Source organism: Gavia stellata, chromosome 34 (genome assembly GCF_030936135.1).
Source record: "Gavia stellata isolate bGavSte3 chromosome 34, bGavSte3.hap2, whole genome shotgun sequence".
Lineage (NCBI taxonomy): Eukaryota > Metazoa > Chordata > Aves > Gaviiformes > Gaviidae > Gavia > Gavia stellata.
In genome coordinates, this window is record NC_082627.1 from 2,808,777 (window position 1) to 2,833,654 (window position 24,878).

Consider the following 24,878-nt stretch of genomic DNA (forward strand, 5'->3'; position numbering starts at 1 on the left):
CCCCACATCACACTGCCATAGGAAAAGCCCAGAGCAATGTGTGAGGGACAGGATCTCCTTACACAGAGGCTTCTTTTCAGGGCTTGTCCGTTTGCCTTAATGTAACACATCATTATTTACTCATCATCAGAGTCACCTTTACTTCGCCTTTACCTACCTGCCATCACTCCCTCCAGTTTTCTGCTTTAACAAGCCCCTGGGGAGGCTTTGTTGGTAACGATCCTCCGTGGGACCCATTAACACTCCAAGAAACTCTGGAGTTTACATCTGACTTTGACTTCTTGAGTGGTTTCTTCATCTTCTTCTCAGTGTCTGAGGTTCATGGACTCAGCCCCAAACCCACCAGAGGGGTCATTAAAATGTCTTGGGCTGGTCCTCTGCTGCTGAGCTGGGCCAGGCTCCTGGGATGGAGGGAGCTCATGGCAAGCAGGCAGCGCTGCAGAGAGACAGCTCTGCCCAGGAGCAGCTCCTCTGCAAAGCACGGCAGGGCTGAGGGCACTGCCCACAGGCACCGAGAAGAGACGAGCAAGGCAGAGAGAGGTTAAAGGCAACTGGGAGTGGGAGGACTCTGAGAGCTCACTGGGGGAGAAATCTTCACAGCCCTTGACACGGTAAGTCTCTGGCTGCAAGGCAATGCAGCTGCAGTTCCTGCAGGGATCTCGTAAAGCTGTCATAGGCCAAAGCCATTGGGATGTTGCTCCCGTGTAGAGGAGGAGGACATGCTCCAGATCAGGGATTCTCTGCTGTGCCATCAGAGGGACAGGGCATGATGGCTGCCTTCTCCTGGGGAGGGCTGCAGGGGTGTGAGTGTGGGTGTGCATCCAGGGGTGCCCAGGGCTGTCCTTCCAAGCAGCGTCCCTGCACCCCGGGGCACTGTGCGCTGGAGCAGGGACTCTTCCACCTGCCAGGGTCAGCAGTCAGCCTGCCCAGGGAGCTCCCCACAGTGCTGTGGGGAGAAGCTGTGGGTGGAAGGAGTGACCCACGTCAGGGCAGGGCAGGGTCCTTCTGCTGTTGAGAGGCTGCTGCGTGGGTCAGGTTTGCTCACAGCTCCAGATCACCTCAACCCATTTCCCAGGGCACTTTTCCAGAGGCACCTCAAGGCAGGGGCAACCTGGGAGTAAAGGTGCTTTCCAGGGTCTTTGCTTTCAGTTTCCTGCTGTGCTGGTGGTAAAAATGGAGATGGAGCTGTAAGGTTTGCCCCAGAGTAGGAGACTTGTACAGCATTACAGTGCTTCATCTACAGCTCTTCAAAGAACCTTGTCAAGCCCCTTCACCCACCTCAGCCTGCAGAACGCCCAAACATCACCTTTGTGTCCTCTTCAGTATAGATCTGATCTGCACCGTAGGACCTGCCAACACGGAGATGCCCTGGGCAGTGCCCTGCTGCCAGGAGGTGTCTGCAGGGCAGAGCTGAGCACAGAGTGGGTGGGATGGGGTCTGTGAGCGCTGGCAGGGAGGAGAGGTGGGGACAGCTTCCAGCAGGGACAGCTGCTGCAGGCAGATGCCTTCCCCAGAGCAATCCCTTGGTCTCCTCTCCTGCCCAGTAGAGCCTCTGCCATCAAGGGAGTGGGATCTCAGGCTGAGTCGCCTGCTTAGCAGCCTGACCCTTCAGGAGGAGAAACTTGCAAGTGCTGTCTTGGTGTCGCCGAGGTGAATAAGGTGTCACCCCTTTCCCAGGTCTCCCCTGCTGAGGAGCAGGGATAACTCCTTGGGAGCCCACAGGCAGAGCTCCGCTCCTCACAACACACTTGGCCAGCATAAACCAGAGCTCCAGGCAGGGAGAGGCAAGAAGTTTCTGAAAAAAAGGAGAGAGGCACTGTGTGTTTTCAGGGGTTGGGTTTTGAAGGGCACAAATGGGAAGAGATTTGCTCAGAGCTGTCCTAAATTGTGAGTGTGCTTTCCTCCTTTGGCAGTAAACAAAGGAATCAGATGTCCAACAGCAGCTCCATGACCAAGTTCCTCCTCCTGGCATTCGCAGACACCCGGGAGCTGCAGCTCTTGCACTTCTGGTTCTTCCTGGGCATCTACCTGGCTGCCCTCCTGGGCAATGGCCTCATCATCACCACCGTAGCCTGTGACCACCACCTCCACACCCCCATGTACTTCTTCCTCCTCAACCTCTCCCTCCTCGACATGGGCTGCATCTCCACCACTCTCCCTAAAGCCATGGCCAATTCCCTGTGGGACAGGAGGGACATTTCCTTCTCAGGATGTGCTGCCCAGGTCTTTCTGTTTGTCTTCTTGATGTCAGCAGAATTGTATCTCCTCAGCTTCATGGCCTACGACCGCTATGTTGCCATCTGCAAACCCCTGCACTACGAGACCCTCCTGGGCAGCAGAGCTTGTGTCCACATGGCAGCAGCTGCCTGGGGCAGTGGGTTTCTCTGTGCTCTGCTGCACACGGCCAATACCTTTTCATTACCACTCTGCCAAGGAAATGCCCTGGACCAGTTCTTCTGTGAAATCCCCCAAATCCTCAGGCTCTCCTGCTCAGACTCAGACTACCTCAGGGCAGTTGGGCTTCTCATGGTCAGTGTCTCTTTTAGTTTTGCATGTTTTGTTTTCATTGTGCTTTCCTATGTGCAGATCTTCAGGGTTGTGCTGAGGATCCCCTCTGAGCAGGGACAGCACAAAGCCTTTTCCACCTGCCTCCCTCACCTGGTCGTGGTCTCTCTGTTTATCAGCTCTGGCATGGTTGCCTACGTGAAGCCTCCCTCCATCTCCTTTTCATTCCTGAATCTAGTGGTCTCATTTCTGTACTCGGTGGTGCCTCCAGCAGTGAACCCCCTCATCTACAGCATGAGGAACCAGGAGCTCAAGGATGCCCTGAGGAAACTATTGCAATATACTATATTTCGGCATCAGTGTCGTAGCTGTCTTTCTCCTATGACTCCTACCATAGTCACAGAAAATAGCTGCATGATCTCTTGTTCATAAGCTTTTTCCTTCCTTCCTTCCTTCCTTCTTTCCTTCCTTCCTTCTTTCCTTTCCTCCTTTTTTTTCTTTGCTTCTTTCCTTCTTTGTTAGACCTGTGGTAATATTATTCCTGATCTCATTTCTTACGCATTTTAGTGTTCTTTTTATGCCTAAAGACCTGATACACATGAGAAGCCAGACTCCCTCTGTAATTTATAAAAAAAGAAAGGCAGCAGCTGAAAATCAAGTTTCTCAGCTCCCTTTTCTGATAAATTTTCTGGAGCTGAGGGCGAAGCTCCTCTGACTCTGCAGTCCCAGAATGGGCTTTAGCAAGATGAAGGGCAAGGGATGTAACACTGGAGCGTGATTCATGATACCCTGTTGTACTGGCTTTGGATGGGATGGAGTTAAATTTCTTATGGAGCTATGTTTTGGATTTGTGATGAAAGCCACGTTGATAACACACCGATGCTTTAGTTACTGCTGAGCAGGGCTTACAAAGCATCACGGCCTTTTCTGATTCTCAGGCTGCCCCGACAGTGAATAGGAACTGCGTGTACCCCAACCGGCCAAAGGGTTAGTCCATACCAGCTGGGGGAAGGAGAAGGAAGTGGGGGTTACTTGGATTTATAGCGTTTGTCTTCCCTGGAGCCCTGCTTTCCTGGAGATGGCTGAACACCTGCCTGTCAATGGGAAGTAGTGAATGAATTCCTTATTTTGCTTTGGTGATACACACGGCTTTTGCTTTTTCTATATTAAACTGTCTTTATCTCAGCCCTCTGTTGTTGTCAATTGCATCCTTCTGCTTCTCTGCCCCATCCCACCCAGCGGGGGAGTGAGCGGGTGCCTGTGTGTTTCTTAGCTGCCTACTCGGCTTAAAGAAGACCTGTTTGAAACACCACATGCCAGATCTAGTGGAGCACCCAAATGCAGAGGCATTGGAAATGCCCCATGGCCCTATCAAGCACCTTTCTTGGCCTTAGGTCCATCAGGAAGCTGAAGATGGAAAGGGGCTCATCAGCAGCTATTGCTGTCCGTCTGAGTCTGCTTCCCACCCTGAGCAGCATGGCCAGTGCAGGTCACCCCATAGCCCTGGCTGGGGAGGGGCTGGGCTGGAAATTGCCCAACACCAGTGAACAGCTCAGCTGTGTGAGTGTGCAGGCTTGGGGCACTCAGCAGTGTCCTTGCATGGCCAAGCCTCCTGGGAGAGACTTGAAGGACCATCAGAGCAGGACCTGGTCTCTGCCATGGTCCCTGGACACCCTGAGGAAGCTGCCCGAGGGCAATTGTCACAGACCAGCCCCTTGCAGCTGCCAGTGCCACCACTGGCAATGCACTCCAGCTCAGGGAGGTGGTTTGTCCCTCCAGAGAGGGACACCGAAAGACTGGTTCAAAAGTTTATTCTTGCATTACAGACTCATGCTTGCACATCTCATGCGTGCGATGAGATGAACTTGAGTGAACAAAAGTGCTATCAGCTGTTCCCAGGGGTGCCCTGAAGACGTGTGGGGCAGATGGTTTCCCAAGGCCCCTGCAGTTTGCAAGAAACATCCCCCAGGTAACCACCACAGGAATGTGCTGCTTTGCATCTAGGACCCCGTGTCCATTCCTTGTGCCGTGGGGTACCTGAGACGAGTGCAGAGCAGGATGATTCACCGCAGGGCTGAGGTGCCTCCCACCCTCTGGGAATGGCAGCAGGAAGCCAGAGAGATACTACAATTGCTGCAGTGTACTGCCTTTGCATGTGCAGGGGAAGGACTCCTGTCTCTGATCACCCCTGGGTGCATGAGGAGTGCACGAGGCCAGCTCAGTTGTGCACACCTCACAGAGCCCTGACATTTCTCTCTGTGACTCCAGAAGCAAACCCCACCATCCCAGTCAGATTTATCTCACCGGCCTTGGACAGGTTGCTATCTGCTGTGTGAAGAACCTGTTCTAGGTCCCGGTCAGCTAGGTCTTTTTGGGTGGTCCTATGTAACACCTAGAAAAATATTCATCTCAACTGCAAAACAAATTAATGATTTTGATTTTGATAAAAATCAAATATGAAAGTATTTGATAAAAAAAGATTCATCAACATGTGATTCCAAGGCCATTTTATCCTCCATGCTGAACTAGCTGAACAAAAAGACACTTCCATTGCAGAAAATCATCTCCTTGTGAAATATCTCCTCTGGAAAGGCTTTTCTGTGCTGTTGGCTATAACATGGTGTGAGGCTACCCTGGTCAGACTCAGTCATCCATTTTTCAGACAGTGGGAACCAATGATTCTTTATAAATATAGCGGTAAGCAGCATAGTGACATGACACAGTCCTTTTTTACCTTCCCGTGCATACTTCTCAAATGTGAGATTTCACTCCAGGCTCTTTCTCAAAGTGAACCCAAGTGCAGGAAGCATGAACAAACAGACTTGCTCTTTCTGCAAATGAAAAATATTGGCTGTGTGTGACATATCCTTGTATTCCTAATATTTGAATTATCTAGCACTTCAGTTGGGTACCTTCAACAGTAGAAATAACCCCTTCCAGGGAAGAGATATCTCCAAGGACATGATTTTCTCCAATGGAAGTGTCCATTTGTTTCAGAAAAGTCCTAAGGAGCGACGAGTCTAAGAAATTTGCTCCAACATTTTGCTAATCACAGAGTCGTTCTGTCTTCTTTGCTCTTTGAACTTATCTGTTTCATCATGCTAGCCCCATGCCGGAGCTCATGTTCATATCTAGCTCTCTCAGCCACTAAGCAGATGTTCATGTTGAGGTTTGAAGTATGAGAAAGAACATACTTGACAGAAGACGAAACAGCCCCGAGAGGCTGGATTGTGACTGAACCCCATGAGAGTAGCTAAGGAAGGATTACACTGAGCTCAGGAGAGCAGCTTGTGAAAGTAGGTGATGGCTGATATTCACTGGGTCACCAAGGAAATGTGATTCTGGGATCACTGGGTCCTGAATTTCTGAAGCTTTAATGCACATACCAGAGCCGTCCACATAACTGGACTAATACTGACAAAGTCGGGGAGAGTGAGACCTACCACAAAGGCTGCCTTCCATCATGCTTGCATGTCCCAGAGAAGAATAACTCCCTTTGGATTAATAAGTCACTTGTTTCTTTCTTCACTCTGCTGCTAGGCTTTAGAGGTGTTATTTCCCAATCTCTGAGAAACTAGCAGTCAAAAGAAGACCAGAAAAGTGCTTTGGGAGTGGAACAGCTAATGCATCATCTCTCTTATGTCGATAGTTTAGGACTCAATTCTCTTTTCATGAAGGTTCAAGTCTAAAAAGCTCAGGCAAGTTGTGACGTAGAAATTTGTCGTTCTTAATGGAGTGCTCTTAAAGTGACATTAAACATGGTGCTCAGCCAAAAACCCCATATAAATGAACAAAAGTGAGAAGGGTGTTGTAGAGGGAGAACCACCCAGAGTAACGATGAAATCTCAATATGAGTATAGTCGTTCTCCCCTTTATTCAAGCTTACAGAGTATATATAGACAGATGCCAAGAACACGCATCCGCAACAGTTGTATAATTGGCTTACAGCCTCTGTTCACGCGCCAGGGCGGCGAGTGTGATTGGTACAGTGCTCTTGTGCATGCACAGGAGCACTTCTCCTCTTCGTGGATGTAGCTCCTTCTTCTTGTTTACCATTCCACTGTCTCTTATCACAACAGGCTTTCAAGGACAGTTAACAGTTTCCTCCGAGCCTTCCCTCTCATCAGAGACTGGGTTGCTCATGGGAATCAGATCGTGTCCCTTGTTACTAAGCCATTCCTCCACAGAAGGGATGTATTTTCCTGCTTCTTCCTAAAAGACGTTTTTTTCCTCTGCCTCTTGCAAGAGAATCCAGAGATCATCCTCCAAGGAAGGAACATAGCTGAAATCCCCCAGTTCCACAGGGAACAGATGCCCGATGTACTCGGTGCTTTTGTTTCCCTTTCCCCTAGGAAATGAGAGGTGTTGGTGAGTAGTTCTTCTCTGCTTTCTTCAACATTTTTCGTAGTGTTTCAGTGCCTGGAAACACAGCAGAAGCCCTCATACTTCATGTGCATGCTTCTAAAAAAGTCAGATGGGAATTATTCAATCCATCCATCTTAGAAGCACAGTTTGAACAGGGTGAGTTGTCCTAGGGAGTTGCCTAGCGCTCTGCTCTCACTAGAGAATCAAAACAAAATGCCTGACAAGGGGATACCAGGATGCTGCTTTGGCCACCCCACTTTGGCTCTGTATCCAAATTTGTTGGTTTGCTGGGTGTTTGTCATGATATTACCATGGGAATCCCAGCCTGATGTGGTGTTAATTTTGTAGTTTTACAGGTGTTGGTATGTCCAGATCAATTAGGGTTAGGTTAGAGTTAGGGTTAGGGCTGGGGTTAGGTTAGGCTTAGGGTTGGCGTCAGGTTTTTCATTAGGGTTTATTGGCCCTGTGGTGGAAGATATTCGTCGTCTCACTGGTCATGCCACTCAAGTGAACCTTGTTCTTGCCTGCGGATTAGGTCTCTGAGCCTCTGCTCGATCCTGTCCTTGCCCCACAAAGGACAAGGGGGAGGGCTGTGATTAGGGTTCAGTGACACTGAGGCACTGAAGGCCAATCTGAGTCCAGTCCTGGGTTATTGTCATTCACAGATCAATACCATGCATGTGGTCAGTTCGTGTAACACCCTCATCTACAAGATTTGAGGTAACCGGGCCTTCATTTCTTCCATCAGAGGTTGGCACTACCTGGGTCCACGAACAAATCGTTGTACCTGGGCCATGGATTGAGGGCCAGGCCTGTTGGTTAAGCTAGCCCAGTGCTCTAAAGTTCCTGAGAGGTTCAGCACCCCACTCCCTGTGTAGCAAATAATGCATCAGTTTTCTACAATATCCTCATACGAGGATGTCCTCATCCTGATGGACCAGCTGATGAAGTGTAGACTAGACAAGTGCACAGTGAGGTGGACTGAAGACGGTCTGAACTGTTGGGATCACCCGGTTGTGATTAGTGGCATGAAGTTCAGCTGGATGCCAGTCACTAGCAGCCTACCCCAAGGGTCAACAGTGAGCCCAGTCCTGTTCAACACCTCTGTTAGTGATCTGGATGATGGGGCAGAGAGTACCCTCAGCGAGTTTGCTGATGAAACAGAACTGGGAGGAGTGACCAATATGCCACATGGCTGTTCTGCTCTTTGGAGGGACCTGGACAGTCTGGAGAAGTGGGATACGAGGAACCTCAGGAAGTTCAACAAAGGGAAGTACAAAGTCCTGCTCCTGCCCCATGCACCGGTATATGTTTGGGGCTGAGTGGCTGCGGAGAAGGACCTGGGACACCGAGGTGAACATGAGCCAGCAATGTGCTGCTGTGGCAAAGAATGCTAATGGTGTCCTGGGCTCCATTAGGAGGAGCGTGGCCAGCAGGTGGAGGGAGGTGATCCTTCCCCTCTGCTCAGCACTGGTGGGGCCACACCTGGAGCGCTGTGTCCAGCTCTGGTCTCCCTTGTACAAGAGAGATGTGGCCTGCTGCAGAGAGTCCAGCAAAGGGCCACGAAGATGATGAAGGGACTGGAGCATATCTCAATATGAGAAGGTCCTGAGAGAGCTGGGAGCATTCAGCCTGGAGAAGAGAAGGCTCAGAGGGATGAAATTTAGTCTGAACATAAGAGAACACTTCTCTTTTGTTTAACAGTGAGGGTGGTTAACACCAGAACAGGTTGTCAAGGGAAGTTGTGGATTCTCCATCCTTGGAGATATTCCGAACCTGACTGGAATCCATCCTGGGCAGCCTGCTCTAGCTGCCCCGTTTCATCAGGGGATTGGACAAGACAATCTACAGAGGTTCCTTTCCAACCTCAACTATCCTGTGATACTGTGAATATTCAATTCTTCATTCATTAAGGGTCTTCTCAGTGCTTCAGAGGATTGCTCTGGAAAGAAAAACACAAAAAACAACCAACCATCCAACAAAAACCCCAAATCCAACAATGCACAAAACCATAAAAAAACCGCAAATGCTCCTAATCCACCCAATAATCCTACAAAAGCATTAGGTCATGGTATTTTTATTTCTTTTCTTTAGAATTTGAGTTTTTGAGCACCTCTCTAAGCATTTCCCACTCCTTTTGCTTTTGCAATAGTGTTAGTACTTGAAGACACAGTGTCTTGGTGGTGAAGTATCTTTACCTATTTATGCTTTTTTTCTCTGCTTGGTGACTGTGCTTTCAGAGCTCCTGTCTGGTTTTCAGCTTTTGCGGATTTGCCTATGCAGCACGACATCCTGCACTATTGATCTTTGTGTTCACAGCTCAGAGTTCTTTCAGTTGGACATTCTCTTTTTCTTACATCTTTAGCACTTTCTCCTTTTTCTGCATTTACTTCCTGAGAATCCCCCATCTCATCTGCCTCAGGTACAGCATGCACTTCCAAGACCAAGCATTATGTTGATGGAGGTGTTAGTTTCCAGCAGAAGAAAGGAGCTTTTTATTTCCCAATCCAATCCTGCATTTAAAATGTACAAGCACAGTCTTCCCTCACAAAGTCTTTCAGAAGAAACCCGTAACACAAGGGTCCTGTTGAGATTTTTCCAGGCATGAATTCCTGCTGGCCAGGAGGATTCTTAATGTTTTCTCACCCACTTAATCATCCCCAGGAGTCTGCAAGAAGCATTTTTCAAGGCCTCTTTCACCTGCTCGTTCCTTAGGCTGAGTATGAAAGGATTTAAAAGAGGTGTGACAATGCTGGAAAGGACAGAGAGTATTCCGTTGAGGTGCCTGGCGTCCCTCTGGTACAGCCTGGTGTAGATAAAGATGCAGATGCCAAAACCCACGGAAACCACAGTGAAATGAGAAGCACAAGTGGCAAATGCTTTCTGTCTGCCCTGGGCTGATGGGATCCGGACCATGGTTGAAATGATCCAAGAATACGACCTTGCACTCAGTGCCAAGGAGCCCAGGAGCAGGACAAAGGACACCACAAAACTGTTCAGCTCAACAAGCCAGGTGTCGGTGCAAGCGAGGTGCAGGAGAGGTGCGTTGTCGCAGAAGTAGTGGTCAATGACATTGGGACCACAGTAGAGCAGCCTGGCTTTGAGGACCACTGACGGCAAGGACCATGACCAAGCCACCCACCCATGTGCCCAGGACAAGTTGGCTACACACCCTTCCCATCATGATGGTGGGATACCTCAAGGGTTTGCTTATTGGCATGTATTGGTCACAGGACATGATGGCAAAGAGAATGAGCTCTGTTGCAGCCAGGGAGAAGTGAAAGTAGAGATGGCTGAAGCAGCCCGCAAAGGAGATGATTTTCTTCCCTGACAAGGCACTTGCCAGCATTTTTGGCACCACAAAGGAAGCCATGGAGATCTCAATGATGGAGAAGTTACAGGGGAAGTAATGCATGGGAGATTGGAGATTGCAGTCTGTATGGACAAGCACAATGATAAGAGCATTTGCCAGGGCAGTCACCACATAAATAAGCAGGAACACCACAAAGATGATCTCTACCTCACAGCTGTAAGGAAATCCCACTGGGATGAACTCTGTCACAGATGTGATATCCCCCCTCTCCAAGCATTTTCTGTCACCGGGAGAGTAACAGCAACACAATCTCCTTGAAAATTCAATTCATTGACTTCAGAGGAAGATCTTTCCTCACTAGACACATCTCCACTCCTCCCCACTCAGCAGTCACCAACTCTTGTTACAGCTCTTCACTTAAGAAAGAAGAGTGAACAGGCAGGTCTTGGCTGCCCGGCTGCTTCAGTCTCTCTGCTGCCGTCAATCAAACTTTCCAACAAATCACAATGTAAGTTTCATTATTTTCATCCTACGTTTCCTACATCTGTATTTCTGAGTCACACATGCTCAAAGGGGCAAAACATTGCATTTGCAAGGGAAATATTTTTGCTCACACATCACTTTGTTCATGCTTACCTTCAGCAGTGAGGACACCCCAGGTATGTATTCTTGGTGCCTTGCTGAAGGCAGTTGTTCCTGAGTTCCTGCTGATAGTTCAGTGCTGGTGACCAAGAGGCAAACTGTGGAGAGACAGACTGAGAGAGAGAGAGAGAGGATCCCACGCTCCCAGTTTATATCATAACATCAGAAGAACTCACTCTCTCATTGAGTTACTCATTGCACAGCTCCCAGCTGTGCAGCGAATGCAACGTGAGCCACAGGGCTCGGACTATCAGAATAAAAAGGGCTTTACGCTCTTGCTGCTGCTATAACCTTGGCTGTCTTGCAGGATCTGACAAGCTGAGCTCCATGCCACGAGAACTGGCCGCTGTTCCCCATGGTCTGTGGAAGCCCTGACTGCTGATTGCCATGGGAATTAGCTAAGTCTTTGCAAAAAAGCCTACAAAATTAGTAAGTTTGAAACCTCCCAGGGAAGGAGATCCAGAAAGCAATAGTCAGCTGATGGCTGGAAACATTCTTTGTTACTATTATTGGGATTTTAATTTCTCCTTTAGTGAAGAGAGTAGATTTCACAGTGGGACAATGATACTTGACAGACCCTCTGAGAAATGCCATAGGGTATGATAGAATAGCTGGCTCCCTCACAACAACTTGCGGCCTCAAAGCCTGGAGATTTCTGATGCAGGGGATTCTGGCAAAGAAGTTTTATGTAAAATTTATAAAAGTAGAACACTTCCCATGTGGAACTGATTTTCTTCTACCTCCACCGAGGCTTGATGAAGCACCAGGCAACAAAAGCCTTTTCCAATGAATCAGATCAGGGATGAGCCTTCAAGGCTCCTATCCCTCAGAGAGCCCAACATACAGATGGGCTCGCAAACAAGGGGTCAGCTGGACCATTGAGGCCATCTCACAGGTCACCCATGAAGTTGAAACGTGCTGCAATCAAGTGAGCCACGTGAGTGAAGTCTCCCCGGAATAGCAGGCAGTGGTTGGGTTTTCGATATGGCAAGGCCTGGCAAATTGACTGTATTGGGCCACTGCCAATGCAAGCACTACGGACTCACCCTGGTGGGAGCGACTACTGGTTGCCTAGAAACATACCCTATAGACCATGCCAGCACCCGAAGCACCATCTTGGACCTTATAAGGCAAGCTCTGTGGCGAAATGGTAAGCTAGCAAGAATTGAGTGAATGGGACTCATTTCCAGAATAACCTCATAGACTCCTGGGCCAAGAGACACAACATTCACTGGGTGCATCACATCTCCTATCAGCCACAAGCCTCCAGAAGGATGGAGTGATACAATGGACGGTTAAAGACTATGGTGAGGGTGTTGGGCACTGGGGCAGGGAAGCACTGAGATACAAATTTCGCAGAAGCCACTTGACTGGTTAACACCAGAGGCTCTGCTAGCCCTCCTGGTGGTGCCCAAACCAAGCCCCCCATACCGTGGGAAGAGATAAGGTCCCCATAGTACACATGGGGAAGTGGCTGGGGAAGGCAGTGTGGGTTGCTCCTCCCTTGGGAAAAGGCAAGGCCGTTCATGGGACTGTCTTCGCTCAAGGAGTTAGATGCAGTTGGTGGGTAATGCAAAAGGATGGGGAAATCTGGTGTGTGCCTCAAAGAGATTTAATCCTTGGGGGAAAATAATCCGTGCTGTGAGCTGTATGTTCGAGGAAGTAATGTAGCAGGAACCACCTGAACCGATGAAGAGTGAGCTTTGATGGGAACTGGGCTAGTGCAACGACAACCCAAACCCAGCTGGTGTTGGCACTCAACAATCCAACATGCAGCTTATCCTGTCCTGAGTGACCACCTTGATAGAGGGGGCCCAGGTCATTGCCTGTTCTTATGGACATTTTTGGGAGTGGCAGAGGCCCATGGAATGGGGAAATGACATTTATCTCTCTGACAAGGAACTGATAGTGGTTAATGAGGATGTATAAATCCTTATGTTGGATGTAAAGATGGTTTACATATGCAGTATAAGTTTTAAGTGTTGGTGAGGGGGATTTCAGGAATGAGAAATAGATACAATGGGATGGTCAGGAGATATGAAAACATATCAAGTTATGTGGGACCTGAGCATGATGCAAACGGTATGGAATAAGAGGTATAGATTGTACTGGCTCTGGCTGGGAAGGAGTAAACTTTCCTCACAGCAGCCCATGCAGTGCTGTGCTTTGCACTGGTTGCTAGAACAATGTAGATAATGAGCCAGTGTTTTGTTTATCACTGGGCAGTACTCGCACAGCATGAAGGCTGGCTCGCCAACTCTACCCCTCACCCTCCAAAGGCCAGTAGGCTGGGGGTAGGCAAGAGGTTGGGAGGGGGCACAGCCAAGAGAGCAAACCCAAACTGATCAAAGGGATATTCCATGTCTTATGATGTCATGATCAGTAATAAAAGATGAGAGAAAGGGGTTGGGCAGGGGCATTCATAAATATGGCATTTTTCTTCCAAACCAATCGCTAGGAGTGCTGAGGCCATGCTTCCCAGGAATTGGCTGGACACATGCCTGACAATGGGAAGGAGAGAATGAATCTTGTTTTCCTTTGCTTCTGCCAGAGGCCTTTGGTTTTCTCATTAAACTGTCTTTGTCTCTAGCCACAAGCTTGTCCATCTTATTTTCTCCCCCTGTCTTGCTGCGGAGGGGGAGTGAGAGGGTGACTGCATGGAGGCTTAGCTGCCAGCCAGGTCTGCCCATCACTCCGTGGTATATTTCCATACATACCTGGAGATCTTAGTCTAGCTTTCCTACTACTGCAATAGTGTATGCTGGTGTTTGTGGTCTTTCCCTGTGCTTGAGTGGTATGTGATGGCGGACGGGACATCACCAACCTCCAACAGCTGTTATTTGGATTACTTTATATGGAGAAAACTCCCCAGAGTAGTGGCTTGGAAAATCACACAGCTGGATCTGGATTTCTTCTGGGATTTTCTGTCCACACCAACCTGCAGAGCTTGCGCTTCACAATTTTCCTTTTCACCTACCTCGTGGTCCTCATAGGGAATGGCCTCGTCATGCTCAGGCCTCCACAGCACCATTGACTTCTTCCTGAGGAATTTGTCCTTCCTGGAGATCGGTTCTACATCAATCACTCTGCCAAAAATGCTGGTGGGCTTCCTGAGAGAAGACAGCAGGACCTCCTTCGATGGATGTACTGCCCAGCTGTATCTCCTGGTTCCCTGGAGGCACCAAAAGCCTTCCCCTGGCTGCCGTGGCCTGCGACCCTTACGTAGCCATCTGTGACCCCCTGCACTATAACCTCATCATGAACGGGGGGGTTCTGCGTCACACTGGTAGTGGGGTCACAGCTGGCTGTCATACCAGTACAAGTAGGGCAGACCTATCAGGCATTCACTTTGCCCTTCTGGGCATCCCTTGACCTTCATCACTGCTTCTGTGACACCTCCTCTGCTAGAACTAGTCTCTGCAGACACTTTCTGGAAGCAAGTGGCACTACACACCATCGTCGTGGTATTCGCAGTCCTTCCCTTTGCCTTTCTAGTTATTCCTTACAGTACAATTATCAGGGCTATTCTGGAAATGCCTTCAGTTCTGAGCAGACATAGAGCCTTTTCTACTTGCGCCTCACACCTCGGGGTAGTGACTCTCTTCTTTGGCTTAGTTATGGCTGCGTGGTTTAAACACTAGTCAAGGCACTCTGCAGGCACTGGCAAATAATAGATTCATAGAATCACAGAATGGTTTGAGTTGGAAGGGAAGATCATCGAGTCCACCTGCCCTGTCCCAGGTAGGGACATCTTTCACTAGGTCAGGTTGCTCAATGTCCCATCCAGCCTGACTTTCAACACTTCCAGGGATGGGACATCTACAACTTCTCTGGGCAACATGTTCCAGTGTCTTGCAAACCTCATTGTACAACATTTCTTCCCTACGTCCGATTTAAACCTACTCTCTTTCAGATTAAAACCATTGCCCCTTGTCCTGACACTACAGACCTTGGTAAAAAGTCTCTCTCCATCTTTCTCATAAGTCCTCTTCATATATATATACATATATATATATATAGGGTTGACTGGACACCTCCAAAGGCCCATTCCTATTTGAATGCTTTCCTGAATGTAGGACAACTTTTGTTCTAAACTGACTTGCTGGTCATTTGGAGAAAGAAGGTCAAGACCGAGTCACTCAGCTTTTCTCAGTGTCTCCCTTAGAATGAGATGAATCATCTTCCAGCTTCTCCCTGTGTCTCTGATGGTGGCAAAGTGGGCCTGGACCATGATCTGAGGTGTTTTATGTCTTGCATGATGTGACAGCAGTTCCACTCTCTGGAGGATCACCTTCACTTTCCAAAATTGCAGCACACTGGAGAGGATCCGGAACAACCTCCAGATGACTGGATGCATCGAAGAAGTCCATAGGCATCCTACAGGTGATGTACCCTCAAACACCTTAGGATGTCTTTAATTGCCTGCTGCTTGTTCATTGTGGTTTAAGCTTTGATAGAGAGTTATCACTGGCCTGGCTTCATTTCTGTCTCTAATTCCTTTTCAGTCTTGGAGCTTGGCTGTATGACACAGCCTTTGAGGGCGGAAACACAGCAACATAGGCAGACCACAATGAAGAGGACTTACCGGGTCATCCAGACAGATGGATGTTATGGTCCTTATCATGTGTGGTCAGTGCTAGTAAATGCCTCATGTAATGAGGACCTGGTCACGGACAGGCGGGAGGCAAATAGTTTGCTCTGTTTCACACATGCCCCATGTATGCATTTTGATCTGAGCAAATGCCCCGCACTTCCATAAACATAAAGAATTGCCATTTCTAGGGCGTGAATCACCCTGTTTTCAGAGAAACAAGTAAAAACCCAAATGGAAAACCTTTCTTTCACAGACGGGGCCAAGATATTTGGGTGTAAGACTCAGCAGGTGGATCAATGGGAGAGCCTCCCAGGTTGACCTTGCACAGTGAGGGTGGGGGTTTCTGCCTCTGGGTGTCTGAGACTCATGACGGGCTGCAAGAAAGAGCATTTGGGGATTGTGCAAGACTTCTTGGGGAATGTCTAGGAAAGGACCAAAGGCAGCAAGAGAGAGGGATCATGATGGTTTGGGGAGGAACAAGCGTGGGAAAACTGAGGGAAAAGGGGATAAAAGGAGATGGTCACGTGTAAACAGGTGGCCGGTCAGTACACTTGTCTGGCCATGCCCTGCAACTAGTCAGCCCAGTCTGTCTCATGTTCTTATTCAACTCCAATTTCCCACAAGTTTCTGGGGTGTGGATAATCTCTGGGTTTGTGTATGGATGGAGGTCCAATTGCCAGCCACTGGAGTGGGAACCATAAGTCATATGGGCTCATGTTCTTTGGGAGCCCAGAAACTGGAGACATTGGAGACTGTGCATATAATGTTGTGGTGGATGTCAGTGGGTGTAAGCACTAGCAAACATCAAAACAGGGCAGCCAGTGAGTAGAAGCAGCAGCCTGGGAGCCCAGCATTTAGAGACCCTAAGTCTGGACTGGACACTGGAGAACCCAGAGGGTCTGCAAGTTGGCTACTGGAAGGAGAAGGTGGCCCAAACCACCTCCTGGGAAAACTGTGCGGTATTAAGGGTCTGGTACTGATAAGGCCACAGGTCTGGACCTGGAGGGGAAGTTGCTCTTGATGGGAGAGAGCAGCAGGAAAGCGTGGAGCTCTGCCTGGGCACAAATCATGAGTCAGCTGAGAGCTGAAGGGTCAGCATGAAAGGGTAGAACAACATGGGCAACACTGTGGTGGGTGGATGTTTGCTCCAGACCTCCTGATCAGGAAGAGGAAGTAAATGAGGCCTTCTTCAGACAACTGGAAGAACCCTCATGTTTGCAGGCCCTGGTCCTCATGGGGGGACTTCAACTATCCCAAGTGCCTCTGCTGAAGAGGCAACATAGCGAGGTGAAAGCCATCCAGGAGGTTTTTGGAGCTCGTTGATGACATCTTCCTGACTAGGGTGACAGAGGAGGCAATGAGGTGAGGTGTCCTGCAGAACTTCATACGTTCAAAATGGAAGAACTGGTACGGGATGTAAAAGGCAGGAGTGAGAAGGTAGAGTTGAGGATCTGGAGAGAAGGGAACAAGGCAGAGAGCCTCGATGTTCAAGGATCTCCTTTTGAAGCTCCAAAATGGTCCACCCAGACGTGCAGGAAGTCAAGGAAAGGTGGCAGGAGGAAGGCATGGATGAGAAAGGAGGTCCTGACAAAAAAACCAGCATGAAGAGGAAGCACAGCGAAGGTGGAAGCTGGCTGCCTTCCAGCCTCAATGGTTCTGTGATTCTGTGCTGGAGAGAGCTATTTGTGTTTGTGTGTTTGTCTGTGTGTGGGGGAACTGGGGAGATGAGGGCGTCCCAGGGCCAGGTCCCAGATAGATGGAGGGTCTAAGATCAACTCCTGGAGGGATCCATATTGTCTGAGTGTCTATATAGGTATACATTTTCCACTAACATAGCCTGACCCACAAACAGCCCAATCCTCTTTTATCCTTTCTCTTCTGACCCAGGTTTTGCTGGCTTTGTGCCCTCCTTTGGTGTTTTGGAGACTGTGTTCATGGCAATTCCTACCTGGGTCTGTAGTGCCCTGCAACACCTCATGCTGTCATCTCGTGAGACTCCACCATCAGGGTGAGGCATCCGCACACAACCCTTAACAGCTGACCAAATAGAGCTTCAATCCAGAAGGACCTTAAGAAACTCAGGGATTTGGCCAACAGAAACCTCTTGAAATTTGTAGGATAATTGGCCAGTCTGGCCTCAGGGTGAATAACAAACCTATACATCAGGGCCAGATGGAACCTGATGTGCTGAGGAGTGACTGTGAGGAGAAGGGCCTGGGAACTACAAGGGACACCATGAGAGCCAGTGGTTTACGCTCACTGTGAACAAGGGCAGTTGCATACAGGACTGCATTAGGAGGAGCATGGTCACCCAGACCAGGGTTGTCGTTATCCCCCTTGACACAGCACTGGTAGGGACCCCCACACAGGGGTTTGTCCCAGTTGTTGGCTCCCTGTTTTGATGGAGTTGGGAGGAGCTGGAGAGTGCCCAGAGGAGATCTGGCAAGGTAGAGTTTGGGGCCTTAAGCAGACGCCCAGTGTGGAGGGGCTGAGAGACCTGGGCTTCTTTGGCCCTTTTGCCCAGTGGCCGAGAGGCTCAGCACAGTTTGGGAGTAGCCTGAGACTGCTTGAAAGGTGATTTCAGAGATGGTGGAGCTTTCTGAAAATTGGGAAACACCATGAGAAAGAAAAACTGCTACAAAGTGCAGCTTGGGAGGTTGACACTGGAAACGAGGAGAAAGAAATACCACTCCAAGTGTAGTTCCGTGGTGCAGTAGGCCACCCAGAAAGAGTCTGGATTAGTCAAGGCTTTGTATTTCAATGAACAATCTGCGGGGATGGAGAGATATCAGGAAGGGTAGGAAGACGCTCAGGTGAGACCAAGGTTGGTAAGCAGGGTGGATGTCAACAGCCTTCAGGGAAAGAGATGCAGGTGTAGGACACCATAAGACATCCTGTGGTGGAGACAGCTGTGGGCACTGGCAAGGCTGAAAGCCCCAACACAGCCGAGGTCTTTGTCTGCTGGGCTGTGGCTGTTCTCTCTGCTCATGATGCCTGTCAGGAGACATCTTAGCATTATAACACCAGGACTTCATTGCCTCCTCGTCACAACGTGTGAGCCTGAGAAAGATTGTATCATAGTCCTGCTCTAGGCATTGCACATCCTCACATCACACTGCCCCAGGAAGAGCCCTGAGCAATGCGTGAGGGACAAGATCTCTCCTCCCAGGGGCTGGGGGTCAGGGCTTGGCCCATTGACTTAGTATAACACATCCAGGGTTACTCAACATCAGAGCCACCTTTTCTTTCCTTTGCCTACCTGTCATGAGTACCTCCAGTTTTCTGTTCTAACCAGCCCCCGGGGAGGCTTTATCAGTAATGTCCCTCTGTGGGACCCATTAATGCTCCAAGAAACTTTGGAGTTTGAATCTGACTTTGACTTCCTGAGAGGTTTCTTCGACTTCCTCTCAGTGTCTGAGGTTCATGGACTCAGCATCAAACCCACCAGAGGGGTCATTAAAATGTCTTGGGCTGGTCCTCTGCTGCTGAGCTGCTGGGACAAGGGGAGCTCACAGCAAGCAGGCAGCGCTGCAGAGATACAGCTCCGCCCAGGAGCAGCTTTTCTTCAAAGCACAGTAGGGCTGAGGGCACTGCCCGCAGGCACCGAGGGGAGAGGAGTGAGGCAGGAGTGAGAGCTTAAAGGCAGTCGGGAGTGGGAGGATGGCTAAGAGCTCTCTGGGAGACAAAGCATCAGAGCCCTTGACAGGGTAAGTCTCTGGGAGCAGGGCAATGCAGACGCAGTTCCTGGAGGCAAGTCCTAAAGCTAGCACAGTCCAGAGCTCATGGGATCTGTAAGGAGGACTCCCTGTCCAGAGGCTCTTGTTAGGTGAGTTTGAATGGCTGTGAAGCCAGGGGTGCAGCCAGGCGTGCCCAGGGCTGTCCTTCAGAGCAAGGTCCCTGTGCCCCAGGGGCTGCGTACCAGGGCAGGGACTCTGCCACCTGCCAGGGCCAGCACTCAGCCTGCCCAGGGAGCTCACTGAGGGGAGAAGCTGTGGGTGGAAGGAGCGACCCACTGGAAGGGCAGGGCAGGGCAGGGTCCTTCTGTTGTCGAGAAGGTGCTGTATGGGTCAGGGTGGTTCACAGCTCCAGATCACCCCCAGGACATTTCCCAGGGCACTTTTCAGGAAGCACAGCAAGGCAGGGGTACATGGAAAGAAAGGCGCTTTCCAGGGTCGGTGCTTTCAATTTCCTGCTGTGCTGGTAGGAGGAAAGGGTAATGGAGCTGTCAGGTTTGCACGGGAGACTGAGACCCCTACAGCATTATAGTGACTTATGAACAGGTTTTTCAAGGCACCTGATAAAGTAACTTCACACTTTCCTCTGCCTACAGAAAGCATGGACATCACCTTTTTTGTCTCTTCAGGGTTTATCTGATCTTCTCTTTAGGACTTGCCAACATAGAGATGCCCTGGGCAGTGCCCTGTTGCCAGGAGCTGTCTGCAGGGCAGAGCTGAGCGCACAGCGGGTGGGATGGGATCTGTAGCACTGCCAGGGAGGAGACGTGGGGACAGAGAAAGAGCTGCTGGCAGGGAGAGCTCCAGGCAGCAGAGACATGGGCAGGGAGTGGGAGGAAACTGCAGACAAGCCCTGGGGTAGGCTGCCTTCAGCCAGCTCTCTTTTGTCCCTCACTGTAGATGTCTTCTGGGCATTGTCTGCTGTTCTGAGCAATGGTCTGACTCTCCCTGTAGGCCATCCCATCATCAGGACATCTGACTGTCTGCTTTGCCTGTCCTGCTGGGCTTGTGAGCTGGCCCCAGAAAAGCACAGCTCTCCTGTAGGATCCTAGGGAGTGCTGAGCTTTCCCTTGGAGGTCAGTACTCTCCCCTCAGAGTCCTTTGCTTCTCTCTGTGAGGTGTCATGTCCTGCTCTCTCCATCACAACTCCACCTCTGGGCTGGGATAGAGGAGTTTGCAGATCTGCCCTTTGAAACAGGGCTCCCCTGCTCTCATCAGAGTCTGATTTTGGGGTTTTTTTTAAAGGGTAATTTGTGTGTGAAGTTGTCTTCAAGGCAGCACAAGTGAAAGAACAGAGCAGCTGGGTAACAGACTAACAGACACTGCAGTTCTCCTGACTGCACTAAGCTACAAAGACATGAGCCCTTTTGCCTCTCCTGTCTCAAGACTCCACATTTTCAGACATAAAATAAGTATTTCTACCCCTAAAAAGAACACTGATCAGATGAGATAGTGGAAAATAGAAAACAAAGACAAAATTCTTATAAGGACATGCTGAGCCTCTCTTCTGCAGCCCACACCCTTCCGAGTCATGAGTGAGGCTATGGATCTTTTCCATTAAAGGTGGATTACATCTGGCATTGGTTGTGGACATCGGAGCTGTCACAAACCAGCTCCATGTACCCACTGCAGCAGAGAAAATATGACTCCTCAGCTCCTCACAACACACTCAGCCACTCACAAAACTGAGAAATGAAATGTCTTTCAAATGGGGAGGATTTCTATGAAAATGGAATGGCTTTGCTCAGAGGAGTCTGTCCTAATTTTTCCTTGTCCCTTCCTTTTTTGTACAGGCCCGCATGCCAAGAAACAGCAGATGTCCAACAGCAGCTCCATCACTGAGTTCCTCCTCCTGGCATTCGCAGACACACGGGAGCTGCAGCTCTTGCACTTCTGGCTCTTCCTGGGCATCTACCTGGCTGCCCTCCTGGGCAATGGCCTCATCATCACCACCATAGCCTGCGACCACCACCTCCACACCCCCATGCACTTCTTCCTCCTCAACCTCTCCCTCCTTGACCTGGGCTCCATCTCCACCACTGTGCCCAAATCCATGGCCAATTCTCTGTGGGGCACCAGGGCCATCTCTTATGGGGGATGTGTTGCCCAGGTCTTTCTGTTTGTGTTTTTGATCGCAGCAGAGTATTTTCTTCTCACTGTCATGGTCTACGACCGCTATGTGGCCATCTGCAAACCCCTGCACTACGGGACCCTCCTGGGCAGCAGAGCTTGTGTCCACATGGCAGCAGCTGCCTGGGGCAGTGGGTTTCTCAATTCTGTGCTTCACACTGCCAGTACATTTTCACTACCAGTCTGCCAGGGTAATGTCCTGGACCAGTTCTTCTGTGAAATTCCCCAGATCCTCAAGCTCTCCTGCTCAGAATCCTACCTCAGGGAAGCTGGGCTTCTTATATTAAGTTGTTTTTTAGCTTTTAGCTGTTTTGTTTTCATCGTGCTGTCCTATGTGCAGATCTTCAGGGCTGTGCTGAGGATCCCCTCTGAGCAGGGTCGGCACAAAGCTGTTTCCACGTGCCTCCCTCACCTGGTTGTGGTCTCCCTGTTTGTCAGCACAGGCATATTTGCTCACCTGAAGCCCCCCTCCATCTCCTCCCCGTCCCTGAATGTGGTAGTTACAGTTCTGTACTCGGTGGTGCCTCCAGCAGTGAACCCCCTCATCTACAGCGTGAGGAACAAGGAAATCATAGAAGCCCTGTGGAAAGTATTTGAATACGCTCGACTTCAGATTAATATAGTGCCTATTATCCCACTAGGGCTCGCACTGTACCTCAGGAAAAGTGAGGGCTAACTTTTCTTCGTATGTGTCTTTATTTTTAATTTGTGGTTGGGGTTTTTTCTTTTTGCCTTTTTTTTTTTGTTTTGTTTTGTTTTGTTTTGTACCTGTGATATTATTGTTCTTGGCCTCCTACTTGTTTTTTCTTGACTGTGCTGGGCCCTGGCCAGTATCTACCAAACACTGCTCGATACTATGCAGCACCCACAGGAAGAAGAGAGGGGAAATAAACCAACAGACACTGTGGCTAAACCGGGCACTGTATCAGTTGCCCCTATAACTAAAAAGAAACAGTGGAAGCAGAAGTCAGCTTGTTCAGTAAGGGATGAAGAAGCTTCTCCTAAGAGGGAGCAGGAGAAAGAATCAGAAGAGGCAGCCTGTTCTGCGGCAGAGCAATCACAAGAACAGGAGGAGGAAGAGACTGAGATAATCAGTGAGACAGAAACCACGCGCTCCCTATCCCTGAGTGAGCTGCGAGATATCCGAAAAGATTTTAGTCATCAACCAGGTGAGCTAATTCTCAGCTGGTTGCTTCAATGCTGGGATATCGGGGCCATTAGTCAGGAATTAGAGGGTAAGGAAGCCCGGCAGCTGGGATCCCTTGCTAAGGATAAGGCCATTGACAAAGGGACTGGAAAAAAGGCAGGAGTCCTCAGTCTTTGGCGGCGACTCCTGTCAAGTGTGAAGGACAGGTATCCCTTCAAGGAAGAACTTGCAAATTCTCGAAGGAAATGGACCAACATTCTGGGGGGCATCCAGTAACTGAGGGAATTAGCCATGTTGGAGGTGATCTATAATGACCAGGCATCCAAAGACCCGGATGAAATCCGGTGCACACGGTCCATGTGGCGGAAGTTTGTACGAAATGCAGTGACGTCATACACCCACACCCTGGCGATAATGAGCTGGACAGACACTGGGCACCAACTAGAGATGAACTGGCCAGGCAACTCCGAGAATACGAAGATAACCTTGCTCCCTCCATGTGTGCCTGTGTCTCGGCTGTGGAGAGACACAGACTGACCCAAAACCTGTTTGAGCAAGCTGAGAAGGGTAGGTTTTCCTCATCCACTCCAACCAAAGCCTCAGCTATTAAGAGTCAGCTTTTTCCCGTTCAAGCGAAAGGGTACGGGTGGTGCACACCACGTGCAACCCTGTGGTTCTTCCTGCGTGACCAGGGGGAGGACATGAGGAAGTGGGATGGTCAACCTCCCTGGAGACTAGAAGCTCGGGTGCAGGAACTGCAAGGGAAAACAACAGCCAAAAAGCATCCATCCAGGACAATTACTGCTCCAGTGTCTGTGGGGCAGAGTAGAAGGGCTGACTGTACCTTTGATCCTGAGGAAGGAACCTGTGTTTTTCACTTACAAAAACGAAGTAATGAAGACTCCGACCAGGAGTAGAGGGGTCCTGCCTTTGGTCAGGTAGAGGAAAGGGACAATCGAGTTTACTGGACTGTGTGGATTCGGTGGCCTGGCACATCAGCCCCACGGGAGTAGAAAGCTCTAGTGGACACCGGTGCACAGTGTACTCTAATTCCATCAGATTACAAGGGGGCAGAATCCATCTGTATTTCTGGAGTGACAGGGGGATCCCAAGAGCTGTCTGTGTTGGAGGCTGAAGTGAGCCTAACTGGGAATGAGTGGCAAAAGCACCCTATTGTGACTGGTCCAGAGGCTCCATGCATCCTTGGCATAGGCTATCACAGGAGAGGGTACTTCAGAGACCCAAAAGGGTACCGCTGGGCTTTTGGTATAGCTGCTTTGAGTACGGAGGAAATTAGACAGCTGTCTAGCTTGCCTGGTCTCTCAGAGGATCCTTCTGTGGTGGGGTTGCTGGAAGTTAAAGAACAGCAGGTGCCAATTGCTACCATGACAATATTGCACCAATCAAGACTCCCTGGTTCCCATCCATAAGTTGATCTGTCGACTGGAAAGTCAAGGAGTGATCAGCAAGACACATTCACCCTTTAGTAATCCCATATGGCCCGTGCAAAAATCTAATGGAGAGTGGCGGTTAACAGTGGACTATCGAGGCCTGAACGAAGTCATACCGCCACTGAGTGCTGCCGTACCAGACGTGCGAGAACTTCAATATGAACTGGAATCAAAGGCTGCCTAATGGTATGCAACAATAGATATCGGCACTGTGTTTTTCTCCATCCCTCTGGCAGCAGAGTGCAGGCCACAATTTGCTTTCACATGGAGGGGTATCCAGTACACCTGGAATCGACTGCCCCAGGGGTGGAAACATAGTCCTACCATTTGTCATGGGTTGATACAGAGTGCACTGGAACAAGGTGAAGCTCCCGAACATCTGCAGTATATTGATGACATCATTGTGTGGGGCAACACAGCGGAGGAAGTGTTTGAGAAGGGGAGAAGAATAATCCAGATTCTCCTGAAAGCTGGTTTTGCTATAAAACAAAGTAAGGTCAAAGGGCCTGCACAGGAACTCCAGTTTTTAGGAATAAAATGGCAGGATGGGAGTCGTCATATCCCAATGGATGTGATCAATAAAATAACAGCCATGTCTCCACCAACTAACAAAAAGGAAACACAAGCTTTCTTAGGTGTTCTGGGTTTCTGGAGAATGCATATTTCAGGTTATAGTCTGATCGTAAGCCCTCTCTATTGAATGACCCGGAAGAAGAATGGCTTTGAATGGGGCCCTGAGCAGCAGCAAGCCTTTGAACAAATTAAACGGGAGATAGTTCGTGCAGTAGCGCTTGGGCCAGTCCGGACAGGACAAGATGTGAAAAATGTGCTTTACACCTCAGCCGGGGATAACGGACCCACCTGGAGCCTCTGGCAGAAAGCACCTGGAGAGACTCGAGGTCGACCTCTAGGGTTTTGGAGCCGGGGATATAGGGGATCTGAAGCCCGTTACACTCCAACTGAAAAAGAAATATTAGCAGCATATGAAGGAATTCGA

General features: G+C 49.6%; 3 protein-coding genes across 3 annotated transcripts; 2 read left to right on the plus strand and 1 right to left on the minus strand.

Annotated features, from left to right (window-relative positions):
* The first annotated feature begins 1,929 nt into the window (after positions 1–1,929).
* Positions 1,930–2,937, plus strand: LOC132320176 (olfactory receptor 14A16-like). Its single transcript, XM_059832447.1, has one exon. It carries the CDS (start codon positions 1,930–1,932, stop codon positions 2,935–2,937), a length of 1,008 nt encoding a protein of 335 aa, XP_059688430.1.
* Positions 2,938–9,501: 6,564 nt separating this feature from the next.
* LOC132320177 (olfactory receptor 6T1-like) lies at positions 9,502–10,285 on the minus strand. Its single transcript, XM_059832448.1, is given in 2 exon segments — positions 9,502–9,988; positions 9,990–10,285. Coding segments are annotated over 2 exon segments (783 nt in total).
* A 10,684-nt stretch (positions 10,286–20,969) lies between these two features.
* LOC132320178 (olfactory receptor 14A16-like) lies at positions 20,970–21,959 on the plus strand. The gene has a single exon (XM_059832449.1). It carries the CDS (start codon positions 20,970–20,972, stop codon positions 21,957–21,959), a length of 990 nt encoding a protein of 329 aa, XP_059688432.1.
* Positions 21,960–24,878: the final 2,919 nt, after the last annotated feature.

Bases quoted from the DNA above. Each gene is read 5' to 3' on its own strand.
- LOC132320176 (XM_059832447.1), top strand. From the start codon at position 1,930: ATGTCCAACAGCAGCTCCATGACCAAGTTCCTCCTCCTGGCATTCGCA.
- LOC132320178 (XM_059832449.1), top strand. From the start codon at position 20,970: ATGTCCAACAGCAGCTCCATCACTGAGTTCCTCCTCCTGGCATTCGCA.